The sequence below is a fragment of the Pinus tabuliformis genome, chromosome Q, assembly GCF_031772625.1.
Source record: "Pinus tabuliformis cultivar Carrire ecotype Pingquan chromosome Q, CPIR1, whole genome shotgun sequence".
Taxonomy (NCBI): Eukaryota; Viridiplantae; Streptophyta; class Pinopsida; order Pinales; family Pinaceae; genus Pinus; species Pinus tabuliformis.
In genome coordinates, this window is record NC_142296.1 from 942,031,117 (window position 1) to 942,050,132 (window position 19,016).

Below are 19,016 nucleotides of genomic sequence, written 5' to 3' on the forward strand. Positions count from 1 at the left end.
CATTCACTCCTTTCCTCAATCAATCAACTAGAGTTCTTTGCCATTTCTTGCTCTTCTTCAATTTTTGCAGTCTCATCTGCTTCTCTGTCCATTTTACATGTGTGATCTGCTGTCCATGCTCCTTGACATGTGAAGCAGATATGCTTTCTTCTCATTTTATTTCTGCTGTTTCTGGGGAGCTCTTGAGACTGCTTCTACTTGGACACCTCATCCTTCCCAAATCTGAACTCTCCGAAAATTTTTCTCATAAAAATTCTTCTGACTAGAGGGTCAACACTAAGGGATGTGATTTGCCTCAGCAACTCGTCCAACTTTTGTTGGCCTTCGGCTAATCTACTTTTGGCGGGTCATCCATGTCCCTTGTGTGCCTCAAACTGAAATTAGGCTTAGAAGCACATAGCAACAATACACAACTCACTCTTACCCTCAAGCAATATACTGCACTCAATGCTAATCACAAAGATCTCCTCTCAGTTGGCAACAGGGTAAATACAGGCCCTTGACTCATAATAGTCATTATTTCAGCAAGCATAAACCTCAAGAATAACACTAGTGACAACCAACAAATGACTATTCTCCACTGAAATATAACCCAGAAAAGTATGCTGCAACTTAGAAAAGAGAATGATAATACATGTATATATCAACACTTCAAATTCAGAGTAGCTAGTTAAAGAAGGGCACCAAGATGACAGTATGAACTCAATCTGTAGGAAAAATAATACACAATTGAACCTTGATATCACGTCCCTTCCAGCAGTGCTCTTTATAACTCACAGACACGGGTATTCTAGCAAACTATCCAACTCAAAAATTCATCTCAGGCACAACAATAAGCTCAGAAACTCGTCCTATATGCTGAGTCAAGTTTAGCCATGGAAACAAAGGGAACTTGTGCCTCCTTCCACCAAAAATCTCAGTCAATGCACAAAGAGGAGAACTCGAACTCTTGCTGAAGAAAATTGGCTCTGAATGAAGTGTAATGTAGCCATTTCAATCAACTATAGATCTTGAGACTATGCCCTTGAACTGATATGAAATGCCTCTCTCCTTGTACCTCACGATATGCAGTTTATTCAAGCAAAAACGCATCCCTCCAATCCAGAACTTGACCTACTTGAAGATTAGACCCACAGCCAACAAGGGAAGACACAGTCAGCAGGGAACAAAGGGAAACTCGGCTCTATAACCTGGTGAACTCGTCCACCTTAAGAACTTGTCCTTTCCAGTAGTATGGGATTTGGCCACACAGATTGTCAACAAACTACTGTAAGTGTATCTTTTGTGTAGTTTATTCAGGACAATGCATAAAATGAAACCTCAGGAAACACTTCGAGCTAGTAACATATCAGCAGTATACACATCAACACTCCAACACTAATACAAGAAGAAACTGATAAAAACAAATAAGAGCAAGAACCTGAGTACATTTCAGTGGTTTCCTTCAGTATGTAAACCCAGCTTCAGCAAAATATATGACCCACTTCCAGCAAGACTTAGACCTCCACGCTGAGCAATCAACCTCTACATATAATCCCCTGCAACCATAGTGTTAGCCCTATATATACATTGCATCTGGCTCTGAATACATGCTCATAGCCAACATACAAACTTGTATGTTTTGCAGCTACTGGCATCAAATTCTTGTATTTGATCCGCTCTATGTTGGGTTTATAATGCTCAGGTCACTACAATTGCGCATTGGCTCTCTGTTTCAGTCGCTCAACATCCACAAGCACAATCTCTCAGCTCTCTATCAACCATACAAACAACAACAGCTGTATTCAAAACCCTATCATGCAGCACACCTTCGTTCTAGACATTGATGCTCAAAGGTATGCATTAGGATTTCTCATTCGGCAATCACACGGCTAACAAGATCTGCCATCAATCTACGCACAACACATATGGCCTTCAAATTGCACTCTCTGATCTGCAGTTCTCATAATTCGCTCAGCATCAAACCAAATTCAATTCACACCATGAGTTTCTGCTCATTCATAACTTGCCCAACAATGCAATTAAATACAAGGAACCTCGCTCAGGTAAATGAAGAGATTTGGCCTGCCAACCATAGAAGATCACACACAGGAAAGAAGAGATCTTACCTGTCAACAATCACGCCCAGAATATGAAGAATTGGCTAGCTCACTCAAAAATCGAACCATGGAAATGATGGTTATAGACTCAGCCTCCTTAATATTCGAATATGAATTCGGCCAGTCAAGTAAAAATAAATGATTTTCGGTTTGTTGAGGGAATTGATTTCAACCTTGACAATATACAGTCTCGGCCCTCCATGATTTTGCAAATTTAGTGTCTTTAATACCCAGACCCAGCCTTCTAATTGGTGTGCAACTTGACCCACAATTCAGCATTCGAAAATTTGATGAACGTGACCCTCTTAACCCAACAATTCACCCACTGATTTTCTTGACCTCAGCAAATTCAACTACTGGTCACTCTGCTCACATGATTCACTGCGATTAGCACCATGGAACCACTCTCATGTGTGTGGATCGTGGATCGCTACGAACTACACTTTGATCACAGACTCAACCCTTGCTACATCCCGCGCGCTTACAATATTACACAGTAGCTCAAGATCTCATCATGCATTATAGGTATGCATACAAGTACATTCATTGGTTCCAAATGTCTGGGATTGAGCCAAAGCAAAAACAATCTGAGACTTATCGCCCAAATTTTCAAACTATGCACCCCATTGCACAACATAACCACGAATTCACAGGCAACAACTACAAATCCATTGAACCAAATCTTTGTTACTAACTAATGGTGTGCACTACTTATAAGTGCAACTCGAATTCTCACACAGGTTGTTACATCGCACAGGGGGTCTCGATCCAAGAAATAGCAATTTAACAATCATAAGCCAAAAAACCCAATCGATCCACTTCAATACAAATCAACACGTGATCTCCATTCCATCAAATGTGCTTTTTCATGTGCGTACAAGCTGCACCAGATCTTGGCACTTGCATAACAAGTTGTCTTCACCACAGATCAACAATGATCGTTGGACCAATATTCATCACGCCATCTGGATGCAAACTGCATGTCTATCACATAGCATATTCAGCCTTTGAAAATCAATGGAATTTCCACGTAGTATTTGACTCTGGCTCTACTCCGGAAAATAATCATGGCAATAATATGGCCTCAGCAACTGCAATCGTATTCAACAAGAATATTCCATGAACTTGACTCAAAATCGATCTACAATTAATATCCTCAGGCTAGCAGGAAAACCATCTCTGATACTATTGTAATATCCCAAACAGGACAATTTCTAATGATTTCGGGATATTATAAAATGTTCCGTTTATTTTAGTTCCTTGAGTTTTGAAAATTTTCAACAACGACGCCTTCACAAAATTGCAGAAATAATGGAAATAAGAAAACACTACAAATTTAACGAAAATGGAACATACGCTGGAAACTCAACTTTATTTATATGATATATGCAATTATAATAGAAACAACTGAGATAGAACAAGAAGAAATGAAGCGCCAATTGAGGATCTGAATGATCCTCACTCCAATACCACTAAATCTCTGTGAAACTCCTAGATGAAGTCTCCTCAAGGAGTGTTGGGATTTCGTCCAACACACACAATGGAAACCCAAGGTTTTTCCTCCCGGGGCTTGCTGAAACTAGGAAATCCGCTCTCCAAACCTCACTATAACAAATGAATAACCAAACCAAGATGCCCCAAATGATCTACTTCTCCTCCTTTTATAGATCTGATGGATCCCTCTCTAGCCTTCTAGAAGCCTTTATTTTATTATTTTATTTTCATGCTCCAGAAGCTTCTCCTCTTGTCCCCTTTCTTAAGTGACTTTTATTTTAGTCAATTGGCATTTTTTTCTACATTTATCACTTCTTCTCTTCTTTTATTAATTAAAGTGATTGATTAAACTTTAAAGTCACTTTTAATTTGGGAAAATGGTAAATTGGCCACCATCCTTTCCCTGGTCACTGAAATCCACTTTCAACCATCCCATCTTGTAGATCTTCTCGTCCTGGTTCCAACGAGCTATTACACTAAGGTGTTTTATTAAATATTCCTCCCGAAATGATACCTTAAGCGTAATTAATTTAAACAAGCTCAATGATAACCCTGTTTTACAGGAATTATCAAAAATGCAATGGAACCAAAAGCAAGTTGTGCGGATGATAGAATATGCCAAGCAAACACCGTCGGATCCCATAAAGCTCCTCAAAACCCCTTCGGGACCTCTAATGACATACTCTTGCTCCAGTGAACTGGCCATCACATACCTTGGAAATCCATCCTAGTTGTACTATAGTGGAAACTGAAAATGGAAACATTACACTTTCTTCTCCAAATCTTCTTGTACTTGATATTAGAGTTCTTCTTCATGGAAGATCCCATCATGTATCTGCAATCAAGAACTATATGTCCATACTTATGGCATTAGAAGCATTCTACATGATGCTTGAATGATGAAGCAACTAACATATACTTTTTGGCATCTGCTGACAAAGCCATTTGTATATTTGTCGTGTTTTGGCGACCCTGTTTCTAGGGTTTTGATAATATCTTTGATAATCATCCTTGTCATAAGCTTTACAATTATTGGCCTTATGCCCAAAGTTAGTACATTTGAAACAATAACCATTAAACATACTAGGATACCTGAAAGGAACAGCTTGCCTTGATGGTCTCCTGAAGACATTCTTTCTTGGAGGAAGATCAATCCTTTGTTGTTCCATGTCTTTGATTACCTCAGCATGACTTGTGGGAACAACATCACCTTTGGTCTTCTTTGTCCCTCACTTTGATTTTGCCTTTGAAGGATCTTGCTATCAGGCTTCTTTTTAATCTTGCTTTATGGGGGCTTGGTGTTAGTGCCTTCATTGCATGGATCTTCACTTGCTTCTTTTGCTTTAATCTTGAAGCGAGTAATTCTTGATTGAACATCTTGCAATTGCTTCTTCTGCCATTCCTTGAGCCTGATTATTCCATCTAGAGCTGTATTTAGTTCCTTTTTCTTTTGACTGACTTCTGCCTTGTATTTTTTGAACAGATTCCTCTTAGTCATAGCTAATTCAAACACAATGTGATATATCTTAGGCTAATGACTAGCCAATGGTAAGTTCACCAGTTGGATAATTATCCACTATGAGTTTGAACTTGAGTTTACTAGTCACAAGAGAAATGAGGCTTAGCTCTGACTAGTTCATCACCATTCTAGCTACAGGCATAGCTGACTCACTTCTCAATGATGCACTCCCCAATGAGCATCATTTTCTCATATTGTCAACAAACCTTTGGTACAACAACATATTGATTTACCTTCACAAACAGAGATCTGGTCGTCATCTTTCACGCGATGACCATAGCGTATTCATCACTAAGCTCCTTGCAATCTCTTTACTGAAGACATTTCTTTATTGAAAAGAACTCAATACCATTTTATGTCAATGCCTGACACATAAGGAGGTAAAGCAAGTTCTCAACCAGTGCCACAATGCTGCTTTCCAATATAGAGAAAAACCACACAAAGTAGAATACCTGCAACTGTTTGCTATGTCATATTTCCCCAGAATTGATCATATCCTACAGATATGTTCTAAGACTTCATCCTTCTCCACTACAACACAAATCAGAGATTTCTTGTTTTCCATTGATCATGCTGCTTACTGAATTAGCTAGCACATTCTAAGCACCTTAATTGTGAACAAGCACATTTAAGATATGGTATTTGAGTATCAATTCTGAGTATACAATTTGTACACAAATTATGTGCTTGAATAGATCACAATGTGAACAAACTGCCTTTGGCTAAAATGATAAATATTTGCAACAACCAGTAGTTGTTAAAGTAGCCTTCCTATCCACATTGAATTTTAGTAACATGGACATTGTATAACTCATGATAAAAAATTATTTATAATTTAAATCATTTCTCTACTGACCTGGCAACGAATCTGTGTGTGTTGAGCTCCAATGTACTGCATTACCATTTTGCCACTATTTACATCCCAAAGCTTCACAGTGGAATCTTTCCCACACGAGAGTATGTACCTGACAATTCAAAATAAGAACTCGAGTGTCCAGTATTTTACAAAAGGGAGAAGGATAGCCCTATACTCTGATGGAAAAAGACAGGAAAAAGGCAACTGCAAGGAAAACATAATTAATGACAGAACTAGGGGCAGTAAAAATACAATGTAAGGAACAGTAAAACATTGAAAGAGTACTGCAGATATATGGCTGAGTCTAAGATAATTGAGACTCTGAAAAGGAAAAAGCTAGCCTGCTTTAGCATGCCAGATTAAATTTTGACCAGCTGACATAGAAGAACGGATTGGTTTAGTACTGTTAACAAGTTACTTTAAACAATTTCTTTAAATTGTATCCAGAAACATAGAAAATAAAAAAGAGGATAAAAACACAAGAACAAATATAAACACACAGTGCATAAGCATAATAATGTAACATACAAACATAAGGATTATGTAGCTGTCTCATATCCAATGCAAACCCAAAGAACATAGATATATCAAACCTAAGTGAGATAAGCTACCAAAAAAAAGGGAAATCACCAATTTGTCTAATACATATCTTCCAAATGATAATCATCCAACAGAAGATTCTCTGATTTTCCAATAACCTCTACCTCTATTGAAGTAACTTCAAAGTGTTAATTTTACGGAAGCTTAACTCAAGATAGACACTGTAGCATCAAAATCTGTGAGTATGTTCAGAGTGCACTTTCAAATAGAGTTGTTGGGAGGGAAAAAGCAAAAGCATAAAAGGTTTTGTGAAAAGTGAACCTAGAAACTGAACGACACAGAATCACATAACAATATCTATAAGAAACATTTCTTCACAAGAATTCAGAATGTATTGACTTATAATATGTCAATGCATGAAGGCAATATCTACCTGCAAAATACAACGAAATTGACAGATGGCTCACATTTGCTTATGATATCTACAGCCACATCACTTTATTGTAATAGTAAGTCCCATGCTTGTTTCTGCGACAAAGCATCAGCTGCCAACAAGGAACAGTTAGGGAATTAGGTTTACCATTACTCTCAACATGGAGTTGTCCCCTCAGAATAAAGCATATTTACTAGGTATGAGAAGTGTGGCAGGTGCAAACTAAGAAACTACAGGGAAACTCAACTTAAAATTTTTGGTTTAGGAAAATACGATAAGGTATGTTATCAAAGGAATTAAATAAATATATAAGACTTAGAGAAAACAGTTCATAACTATTTATAGGTTCATGTTTAAATTTACTTTCAGCTTTAGAAACTTACTGTAATTCTGAGGCAAATACTTTCATCCACATCATAAGTCCTAAGTCTTAGGTTCCTTTTCCATTTGCTATGCAGCTACAGATTTCTATAATCTTCAATGAATATATAAATTTAACTGCATCCTAACTTGATTCTCTTATAGGAATGACTCACTCAATGTGTCTAGGATCTGAAACATTTATTTTCCCCAAAATTAGCTTGTATGAAAGTGACAAGTGAATTTTTCACTGTTGAGGTTGATGGAGTAAAGGCCATCCACTGAGGATGCATTCTCATTATGGCCCAGCATGGCCCAGCCCACATGAATGGCATGAGTCATGTTGTCACCTAACGCCTACACCTACCTACAAGTTAGTGAGAAAAGCCTTCAACCCCACAAGGTGTGGTTGGTGGCAGGGAACTCAAAGAAGGGGATGTCACACTAATCCCGATTCTCTCCTTTTGAGCTATCTACTAGGTTAGCTAAGGGGGGTGGTCCCTAATGAAAAGTTAAGTTGAAATATGTTAGTTTCTAAGAGAGAAGTTAATTTGGATTACTTGTCAAAAATAACTTGTTTCCAAGAATTAAGCAAGCATATAAATGTGCAAATTTCAATGATATATTCAAAGTATAGACCAATGCATTCAAGTAAATAACAATAGCTTGCTCAAAAAATGAAATAAAGATACAATGGTAGACAATTCAAATGTTAGACTAGAATAAGCATATGAACACCAATTGCAACTATAAAGGAAATAGTACTTTGAAAAAAATGCCCCAAATAACAAGATACATCAATTACTCATGTGCATAATGATCATCAAAGCAATAACATGAAATAGAACTACACCAATGATCAATATTCTAAGTACAAAAAAATTAAATTGTTGCAAAAGTAAAGTATTCACAATACTTGCATCATAAATGCATCTTGAAATGAAAATAATGATATTTGCAAATGAAACTCAAAACACATCAAGATAGCAAAATGGGAAATTCCAAGTAAAGTAAAATGGCGATGTAAATGTGTTCTTGGTTGATTTTATTAGTTAAACTCTAAAAACAAGATTTCAATTAAACTCCAATCCGCAGACCTCACCCTCGCCCAAAAATTCGGACCTCACAGTGAGGAGTCAATAGAGGTAAAGGGTCCCTAAATGTCTATACAACCAACCTAAGTTGGAAGTTAATTTTGAATGAGGCTTTGGAAGCTTGTAAAATGCAACTAATTTAATATGCCTACTATGTCATGCAAGTAAATTTGCAAAAGTTAAGTAAATGATAGAAATTTCCTTAAACACAAGACTGCATACACATGTACGATTTATGAAAAATATTTGTTTTGCCTTATGATAGTTTCATGATTTACCCAAAAGAAAATAAAACTTGAGAGATGTCTTGCATGTAAATAAATAACAATGCTTGTGATTAAGTGGACTCAAGATTGATTAACTTTGCAAAAAAAATGGACTTGAATTTGCAATATGAAATTAAAATGACTTATAGAAAATTAAGATAATGAACATGTGAAGAGTAGTTTGTTCAAAGTAAAGTGTTTGTAGCTCAAATCAAAAAATAAAATGGAGAATGCAAAACCTTAAGTTTGAATTGTACCAAATTATTTGAACAAAATAAAAAAGTGATGAGTGAGGTTGTGTAAATTTTAAGCATGCAATTAAAATGGAAAACGAGAAGATTCAAAAGTTAATTCACCCACATGTTTCTCTCCCTAAATGGAGAGAAGAGATGCCATGGGTAAAACCCAAGCTCCAACAAAAAAAATAGATCTTTTATTATTTGTACAATGAGTAGAAGGCCCTTTAATGGGCTGCCCAAAAGATGGAAGAGACAATTACAAAATAGTAGTCTATAGGAACCAAAATCTCCTTCCAAGTAGTGGCAACCGCAATGGCCAAAAAACAACTCTTGAAATCTGAAAATTACAAGTGCACAAAGGCCCACGACCAAGCTAATTTGTTGTTATCCAAGATTTCCCATGGCCTCCCTAGAGTTGATCTTCAAAAGTGCTCTTGGGGTCCTACTACAAATAGTTAGAGTTTCAAACTTTAGCTTCTTCAATCCTATCAACACAAAAGGTGAGCATCGTCCATAAATAGATTTGAATTTTCTACAACACCCACACTCAAACTTAGTGTAAAACAAAGAGGAAAGTTAGCAAATATAATATACAAATATTCTACAAAATTTAGACTAAGGAATTGGAGCAAAACTCCAATTCTTGCTTAATTTTCAACATGCTCTTCAACAGCAAAATAAATTGTCATTGCCACAAGAAATCGAAACAAATGATTTTAATTGAAATTGGATTTTGAAACACAAGCTAAAAATCAAAGATCCCTGCAACACAAAATCGTGAGATGAGGCCTTGGGAGATGACAAATACGGGTTCTTCAATGAACTTGCTCAAGAGTGGGATGATTCCTCCAAGAATTTCCCCTCACTTGAGACTTGACTCAAGAGATGTCTCTACAGAACTTCAAATAAACATTAGATCCACATGGCTTAAAACTTGAAAGAAATACAATGATAAAGAGATCTTAGAGATTTATTGGAAAATCAACTAAAACTTTATCTAGAGCAAACTCTCAAAACCAAATGCCAATGTGAGATAGCCGCACATTAACAAATCTCTAAAAGCATAATGGAAATTAATGAACACAATAGCATAAGTAGAAAATGAAACACAATGATCAAGGTATTTCCTTGCTGAAGAAGAACAACACCTCATATGTAAAACCCCAAAGTCTTTTATTGCAAATAGAACATAAGTGTACATAAGAACAGCGATTCCCCAAGTAATCCAAATTAACTTCTCTCCTAGAAACTCACATCTTTAAACTTAAATTTTCGTTAGGGACCACCCCCCTTAGCTAACCTAAGAGATATCTCAAACGGAGAGAGTAGAGATTAGTGTGACAGCCCCTTCTCTGAGTTCCCTACCACCAACCACACCTTGTGGAGTTGAAGGCTTTTCTCACTAACTTGTAGGTAGGTGTAGGCAACAGGTGACAACAAGTCCCAAAGGGGTACAGCTTCATGTAAGCCCAAGATGATTTTGGCAAAATAGTTAGCCCTAAGAATGGCACATGAGCCAGTTAACATTATGTGGTTTAGCTGTCATTCTTGTAGTTAGATTCTTAAAGCACTTCCAACAAAAAATAAATAATTACTATTCATGTCTAATATTTGACTTGTTGGATCAATCATCCCAAACAAGATTTTGATGATAAAACTTAAAAACTCACCTCATCATGAAAATGTTAAAGGAAAAGAAGGAAATGCAAGTCAAATTTACCTAAATGCTAACTCTATCAAGCAAAAGGGGGTTGGGTTAAATTCCTTGCATTATTGGCATTTCCCAGTTCAGAAGGAAAATTCAGAGAGATGATGTTAGCTCGTTTTATCTAGGGAAAGCGCCAAACAAGCCATCAACCAGTCAGTTGAGGAGTAGGTGGAATGTCTTTAGAAACATTACCAAAGAGATCAACGTGTGAGGACATTAGCATTTCAAGGATTATGGGTATTGAGATAGTGTTTAAAACAGCGAATACCAGCATAATGGATACAGGAAGAACAACATGTTTCAAACAGGAGCAGTACTATAAAGAGTTGATAGTCTATTTGAGAAGAAAAACCCAAAATGAAAATGCTTGCAAGTAGGAGGAGGTAGTTGTATGACAGTTCTTGTTGTTGAGTACTTGAAATGGCAACAACTTACCATAGAAAAGGAGATAGCTCTCACGGTTAGAGATCACCATAACTCACCTTGTTTTCTTTACCATTGATCTAGATTGAATTAGTATATTATTTTTCATATATCTAGATGCTTTTAGAGTGGGAAACAATAAAAAATGGAGGAATCAGCTTACAGACATTTTTACTAGCAGGTATTGCTAGTTTTTGTAGCATCGGAGGTGTTCTAGTCTCGAAACTTTGTGGAGAGCCTAAAACACAGAAGTTCTCCATAACCCAGAAATTGTTTCTAGAAATTCCATCTAGAAGTGTCTCAATTAGATTATTAGCCTATTTTTAAATATTTTCTAAGTCTAAACTTAGGAAAAGAAGTTAATTAATCAGAATTAATTGAGAAATGTGTGAATTATCTCGAAACTCACAAGGATCGACTAAGAAATAATCTTGGCCAATGGAGGTCCAATGGAAGATTATACGAAGAAGTCGATGGGTAGATGGAGAACGCACACTTGAGATCGACTTCCTTGGAGAATTCGATTTTCCAAAGAGCAGCTACAGTTGTCGAAAGAATTCGAGACAGAGAAGGAAGCAAAGACAGAGAGGGGCAAGTACAATGAAGCGAAAGGAAAATTCTCAAGATCTGGCGAGTACTTGCAGAGAGGCCCTGATTTTCTCCAGGAGGCTGCGCGGAGGCAACGCAAAAGCCTTAAGAGGGAAGTTCAATTTTGCTGGAGGGGAAGACATCTTCAGTTTCAAAGGTCGAGAAGACTTTCCAAAAGGCCGGAGAAGCATTTCCCAGTCAGGAATAGGTAGGACGGCTAGATTGGTAGTAGATCAGGCAGCACGTGTGGTAGACAACTCCAGAGTGATGCAGAGCCTACGCAGGCCAAGTTGGACGGCTAGATTTCAGGGGTTAGATAGTGCCACGATTGCTCGGAGTGAAGGTAATTTCCCTCAGATAATCTTTGCCAGTATTTTCTCTGCAGAATTGTCAATTTTCGGCATCTAGATTGTACTCAAATTATTTCACTGCTACTTAATAATAGAAACCCTCAATTGTTGCACCCGTTTTCCCAAGTTGGGCTTTTCCAGGGACTTTTGTCCAAAAATAATTGTGTCAATTTATTATGTGTGTGCTAGAGTATTTCTAAGTTTCCAACACCATTATTTTCCACAGTATTTTTTTGAAGATTGTAGTGTGTTTATTTCATTGTTGTCGTAGAAATAAATTGCTAATTTAATTAACAGTTAGAAGAAATAATACCAGTTGTTGCAATAAGATTTCAAACTTGAAATTTTCACATGGTATCAGGGCAGTATTGATCAGGCAGGAAGCTCAGAAATGAAATGCAGAAATAGGCCAGATTCAAAGGGAGTCTGGCAGCACAATTTCCAGATTTGCACAGAAGTTGGCTTAGCAGTTCGAACTCCTGATAAGGTTCAATTTTCCAGTACAGGTGGCAGGAAAAAATCACAGAGCCTAGAAGCAATTGCAGTAGGAAATAGAAAAGTCAAAAACCAATTCTAATAAAGCATATCAGACTTTCACTAAGCAAATTCCTTGCTTGGTCGCAGAAGGGTTTCGCAACAGCAAAATCAACGTCAGGTCGAAGAGAAATAGCACACGCAAGGGGGAATTTCTCTCAAGGGAATTTGAGTTTTAGAAATCTAATTTTCCTGTTGTAGATTGGCAAGAACTGTGGGAAAATTTCCTCACCCTAGAAGGTAGTGTGAATAGCAGATCCAACTATTGAGTAGAGGGAAAGAGGGAGATTTTTGGCCAAATTTAGAGATGGCAATAGCTAGGATTAGAGATCAGAATAGGTTGGAGGGAACCTCCAACTTTGTGACCTGGAAGGCTAAGATGTCCTTTTTGTTCGATGAACATGGCCTGAAGGCCTATGTGGACAATGTGGTAGCAGTACCCTAGGATGTCGATCAGTTGCAGGAGTATAGGAATGGCAAAGGCGAAGAGATTGATCCTGGATGGAGTCTGGGACCATGTAGTCTCACATGTTGTAGACAAAGGAACAACCAAGGACATGTGGGATGCTCTCATCTAGCTATATCAGAACACTTCCGAGCAGCGGAAGATGTTCCCGTAGGAGAAGCTAAGAAGCATTAGGATGATGAAGGGTGAAGGCACAGACTCCTTCCTCACCATGATTTAGGAGGTCTGAGATCAACTTACAACCGTTGGGGAGGCACCTCAACCAATAGAGCTTGTACAATTGGCATTGAATAATGTCTCAGAGTAGCAAGTGTTTGTCCAAAGTATCTTGGGTAGAGACAAATTGCCTAGATGGGACAGGATGTGGTTCGATCTACAACAGGAGTTGAGGTGTGCGCTATTGAAGAGTACCATTAGCAGGAGCATCAGCAAGGGCGTGAAAGGTGAAGAGGAGAATGTGGCCTTAGCATCGAAGGGGCCCAATCCGAGTGATCTAGATTTATGAAGGAACGAAATGAAATACAAATATAAATAGAAACACAGAGATATTGCGAAAACAGAACTTCAATTCATGAATAACAAAGTATTGAAAATTGTTTACAAGCAAAATGGAAATAAACTAGCTCGAGCGACAATAGCTTATCTCTAAGAAGAGATGTCTTCTAAATTTTGTTACAATGAGACTCAAAGGCCTAGTTATTATTGATAAACAATGGAAAACCCTAAACATCAAAAAAAACTAACCCTAGGAGATGAAGCGCCAAAAGTATGTGGGCCTTGTTGGGGTAAATCGGTACATCAACTTCCTGGGATTGTAATTTTGGCATACGATCTCCGTTTGACGCATACGATACCTCATTAGATATATTTATCTGAGGACTAACATTCTTATGAGAAAACTTGTGCCATTACTCATGGGTTTGCCTGTTTTCCAAAAAAGCGTCGTTTAAGGCCCCAAAATGGCTCCAGAAGTTCAAGACACAAAAAACTGCCAAAAATAGTAAATGGTGCTACAATTAAGGAGGTTGAAAGAAACAATGGTGGGCGTCCAAGTGGAATAGGCGGGTGACCACCAGTATCCACCTAGATCAATCCTCCCCCCTTAGGAATCAATGGTCCCCATTGCGTTGAGTGCCTCCATGAGATGGGGAAACTTCTGTTGAACTTGCTCCTTATCATTGATCCTTTGTTTGCAAGTGCTCTTGATCCCCTTCAAAAAATCTGCATGATGGAACCATTGAACCTGTCATTCTTTTGATTGTTGTTGTTGAAGTTACCCCTGGAATGATTGTGATCATCATCATGTGATGTGTCCCTTCTATTTGGACACTCCCTACACTCCCTTGCATAGTGGCCAAATTTATTGCAAACAAAGCACCTGCCGTTCCTTCCACCCTTAGATCCAGGCTTTCCATTGAAATGACCTTTAGATCTTGCATTATTTCTCCTTTTGGCATGAGCGGAGAAAGCAGTGGGATTGCCTCTATTAGAAGGCATTTCTTGCTCCACCATTATTGTCTCTTCTTGAATGCATCTCGACATCAATTCTTCAAACCCTGGCAATCAACCATTATTGAGAATAGTGGTTCTAAATATATACCACACGGGTGGGAGTCCTCCAAAGGTAGTGATAGTAAGTTCCCTATCAGGAATGACCTCTTTAATCGAAAGTAGATCACTCTTGATCTCAGTGATCCTTAAGAAGTAGGATTGAATATCCTCATCTTTCCCCTTCTTAATATCCTTCAACTTATTTTTGAGAAATAAAATTTGATTTGCATCACTAACCTTGCACATGCTAACCAATTTATCGTAGATCTCCTTGGAGGTGTTCAAATCGTAGATGTAGACCACCAGATCCTTGTCAATGGAATCTCTAATAATCTTCTTTGCTTTGACTTCAGCTTTATTGTACTTGGACTTTGTAGCAGCCGATGCATTTGAAGGAGGCTCAGGGATTTTCCCCTTCACATAATCCAACACTTCTTGTTCTTCCAATGTTAGATCAAGAGACATCTTCCATCCATGATAGTCAGACTTCACGAAGCTTGTCTTCAGCCGGGAAGTGGGATGAGGAACCCATTGAGCCTTTTGTCCTCATCCAACTGTCTTCGGTGACTGCTCTTTCACTCTTGCTTGGGCTATGTCTTCACCTAAGCTCTGAAACCATGTTTATTTTTGGTATGTTCTATGTTTAATAGCAATTTACTTCAATTTCTTTATTAGCCCAATATCAATATCCAGTTTAGCAATCACATCAGCATGATAGTAAAATGCAGATAGAACATAAACATAAACAGTAGAAGACAAGCCAAGACAAGAGGACACAAGATGTGGCACCAGCGAGGGACAAACCCCAATGTGGGGAACCCTTGATCAATTCTTCTTATATTCTTCAATAGTTCAACAGAGAGTGATACTACAAATTTACAAATCTGATAATTTATGACAGCAGCAGAAAAGCCCTAACCAGAAAAGTCAATGTTGGTCAAACAGGGCAGAATTCTTCCTCTAAGCAGCTCGGTCAAACTCAGTCAACTTCGGCCTCCAACAAACCCAAACAGTTCAAAACAATTTGAAAATGTCCAGTCAAATTGCAACCAGCAACTAGGGCAATCAATCCAGGTCAAACCAGAGGTCAGATCACCTCAGTTTCAGTGCCCAGATCTACGGCCAGCAAAGGAGAAGTTGCCTCACCCAATCTGCAGTCAAAACACGTCAACACAACCAAACAGTCTCCCTGCAGCTTGGTCAACACAGTCAACTCCTTCCTTCGTACATATGAGAAAGGGTTGCCCTAATCTGCGTACAATCAAGTAAGGAGAGAGAGATGAGTGAAGATGAGATGATGAATGTAGAAATTTCTGTTTTCCCACCCCGGTTTTCAGTTTCTCCTTATTTCTCCCATATAGTTAAATACCATTTCCCATAACCATACATTTAACAAGCTGAAAAAAATAAATTTGCTGAAAACACAAATTTTGGAAATTTTACAGAATGCTGGAAATTGCAGAAATAAAAATCAGCAGTAATAAACAGCCATTAAAACACATTTAAACACTGAGATTTTTGGTCAATGTGACCCTGGAAAAACCCCCTACAACTCTTGGAGAAAACCAGTTTGAGAGCTCTTCTTTATTTCTGAAAATTGTCTTTTACAGTGAGAAATTTTCAGCAAAAAATCAGCAAGAAAATTTACAACTTATCTCTTTTCCCATGCTTCACAGCAAACTGGAAATTACAGCAAACAGGACAGCAATAAATGTTGTACGGTCTTCTCGATTTTCGTGCCCACTTTCAGCATTAAATGCTGCTGTATGGCCCTCGTTTTGCGTGCAGAAAAACCAGCAAACTGCTCCTCGATTTTTGTGCAAACCTCTCCTCGAAAATTGTGCCAAAATCTGCCTTTCATTGTGTGTTGAATCAGTTGTACAAATCTGCTCAATTGCTGCCTTGGAATGTGTGCCAAGCTGCTATCTCCTTCTCCTCCCTGCTCAGAAATCTCTCTTGCTCTCTTTCTCCCAATCTGCTCATGAAAGAATTGAATCGAATGTGATTTTTTCCTCCTTTTCCTCCCTTAATATAACTCCAAATGACTTTTGAGTGACCCAAGTGACTTTTGGATGATCTCTAAATCCAATGGCTGAAATAGATTTAGATCAATGGCTGAGATTAAATGCTCATTTAAATCTCACTTTTTATTTTTTAATTAAAGGCCCACTTAGTCATTTATTTCCAAAGTCACTTTTCCTTTCTAATTTTTCATTGACTTTATAAAAGTCACTTTAAAATTAGACTTAGTAACTTTATCACTTAAAGTCACTTTTAAATTAGATTTAACTTTATAAAATTATAAAGTCACTTTAGGAGAAAAATTAAATTCTTTTGGACACTTTTCCCTAGGCCAAAGATCAAAGCCTAAGGGAACCACCTGTCCTCCGGTACCAAATTTCAACACTCCCTCTTACCGAGGAAGGTGTTCCTCACCACACCCATCTTGTCTCTGAAGTAGACATGCTTGCCCCGTGGTAAGGCTTTGGTAAGGATATCTGCAACCTGCTCATCAGTGGAAATATACTCAAGCTTCACAACTCCCTTTTGAACATAGTCTCTGATGAAATGATATCTGATCCCGATATGCTTTGACCTGTCATGAAATACTGGATTGTCCCTGAGTTTAATGCAACTCTGATTATCACAGTAAATCACTGAAGGTCTCAACAGCTGACCAAATAAGCCAAACAACATCTTGCAAAGCCAAATAACCTCACAACTAGCTAGTCTGGCTGCCATATACTCTGCTTCTGCTGAACTCAGTGCTACTGACTGCTGCTTCCGGCTGAACCATGACACTACTGCTGAACCCAACCCAAAACAGCACCCTGAAGTGCTCTTCCTATCAGAAGCACAACCTGCCCAATCAGAATCAGTGTATCCTGCCAATCTCACTTCATCTCCCTGCCTGTAGTCCAGACCATAATCCACTGTCGCCTGCAAGTATCGCAAAATGTGTTTTGCAGCCACCCAGTGAACCTTCCTAGGCTCACACATAAACTGACTCATCGTGTTCACTGCAAAACAGATATCTGGTCTAGTGTTGACCAAATACATCAAGGAACCAATCAGCTGCCTGTACAATGTGGGATCCACCAACTCAGAATCCGAAGCATGAAGCTTCTTCCAGTTGGTGAGCATCGGTGTCGACATGGGTCTACAATCCTCCATGTGGAATCTGCTAAGGATGTCCACAATATACTTCCCCTGCCGCAGGAAGAAATGCCCCTCCTCCTGCCACACCTCCAAACCCAAAAAGTAATGCATCAAGCCGATGTCCTTCATCTCAAACTCCGTCACAAGATCTCTCTTGCAGTGCTCTATGAGTCTCTCTGCACCTGTAATGATCAAGTCATCCACATACAACACCAGAATGAGAGGCTCCTCACCAATCACAATAAAGTAAAGGTTCAGATCTGCCTCACTCTTTGTGAAACCCATCCCCTGCAAATATGTATCTATCCTGGAGTAATAAGCTCTGGGAGCTTGCTTCAGGCCATAAAGGGCCTTCTTCAATCTGCACACATGGGACTCCTTCCCATGCACCTCAAAGCCCTGTGGCTGCTCAATGTACAATTCCTCCTGTATGAAGCCATTGAGAAATGCGGTCTTCACATCCATCTGGTGGATCTTCCAACCCATCTCTGTTGCTATCGATATAATGGAGTGGATCGAAGTATATCGAGCCACGGGAGCGAAGGTCTCCTCATAATCAACTCCCTCTACCTGGGAGAACCCTCTAGCCACAAACCTCGCTTTGAATTTCTCAATGCTGCCATCTGCAGCATGCTTTACCTTGTAAAGCCATCTGGAAGTAACCACGGATTTGCCCTCAGGCCTCGGCACCACCTCCCAAACATCATTCTTCATGATAGAAGAATACTCCTCCTGCATGGCCTCTCTCCAAACCTGCTGGCTAGCTGCCTCCTCATAGCTAGAAGGCTCAGAGTCAAGGATGCTGGTAACCATCGCCATATAGCTACAAAACCTCTCAGGTGGTCTACTCTCTCTGACCGGCCTCTTCGGCTCAGCAACAGATGTGGCATCTTTCAAGGTGTCCTGAAGCCACTTGGGCTTTCTCTTCCCTGAGCATGCTTCTCCCATAGGAGAATGAAACTCCTCCTCCTCATCACCATCAGTAGCCTGAACTCCTGACTGTCTGTCTGCTATCCTCCTGCCTGCACCTGAACCTGTAGAAGCTGAGGTACCGTGTGATCTGTCCATCAGTGGACTCCTAAGTGAACTGCTCTGCATGCTGCCCGGAGCACCACCCCTCTGGCTCGGCGAGCCACTGCTCACTGACGGACCTAACATCCTCATAGATGTACCTCCGGATCCTCCTGATCCCTGCCCACTGGATCCCTGCGACTGACTCAACTGTTGCTGAGGGTCTGGCTGATCCAGATACTCTAACTCCCGTGACCTCCTAAAGGCCCTGTCCTCCTCGAACTTCACATCCCGTCTGACAACAACTCTCCTCTGTGCAGGAATGT

At 39.1% G+C, this 19,016-nt stretch overlaps 1 protein-coding gene across 1 annotated transcript in view; it reads right to left on the reverse strand.

The window, feature by feature from the left end:
• LOC149222569 (Transducin/WD40 repeat-like superfamily protein) overlaps positions 1–19,016 on the reverse strand; it is a 416,287-nt gene that overhangs the window by 91,826 nt on the left and 305,445 nt on the right. The window contains exon 12 of the mRNA XM_089385511.1: positions 5,969–6,077. Coding sequence (XP_089241637.1) covers positions 5,969–6,077 — 109 coding nt within the window. The remainder of the gene's footprint in view (positions 1–5,968; positions 6,078–19,016) is intronic.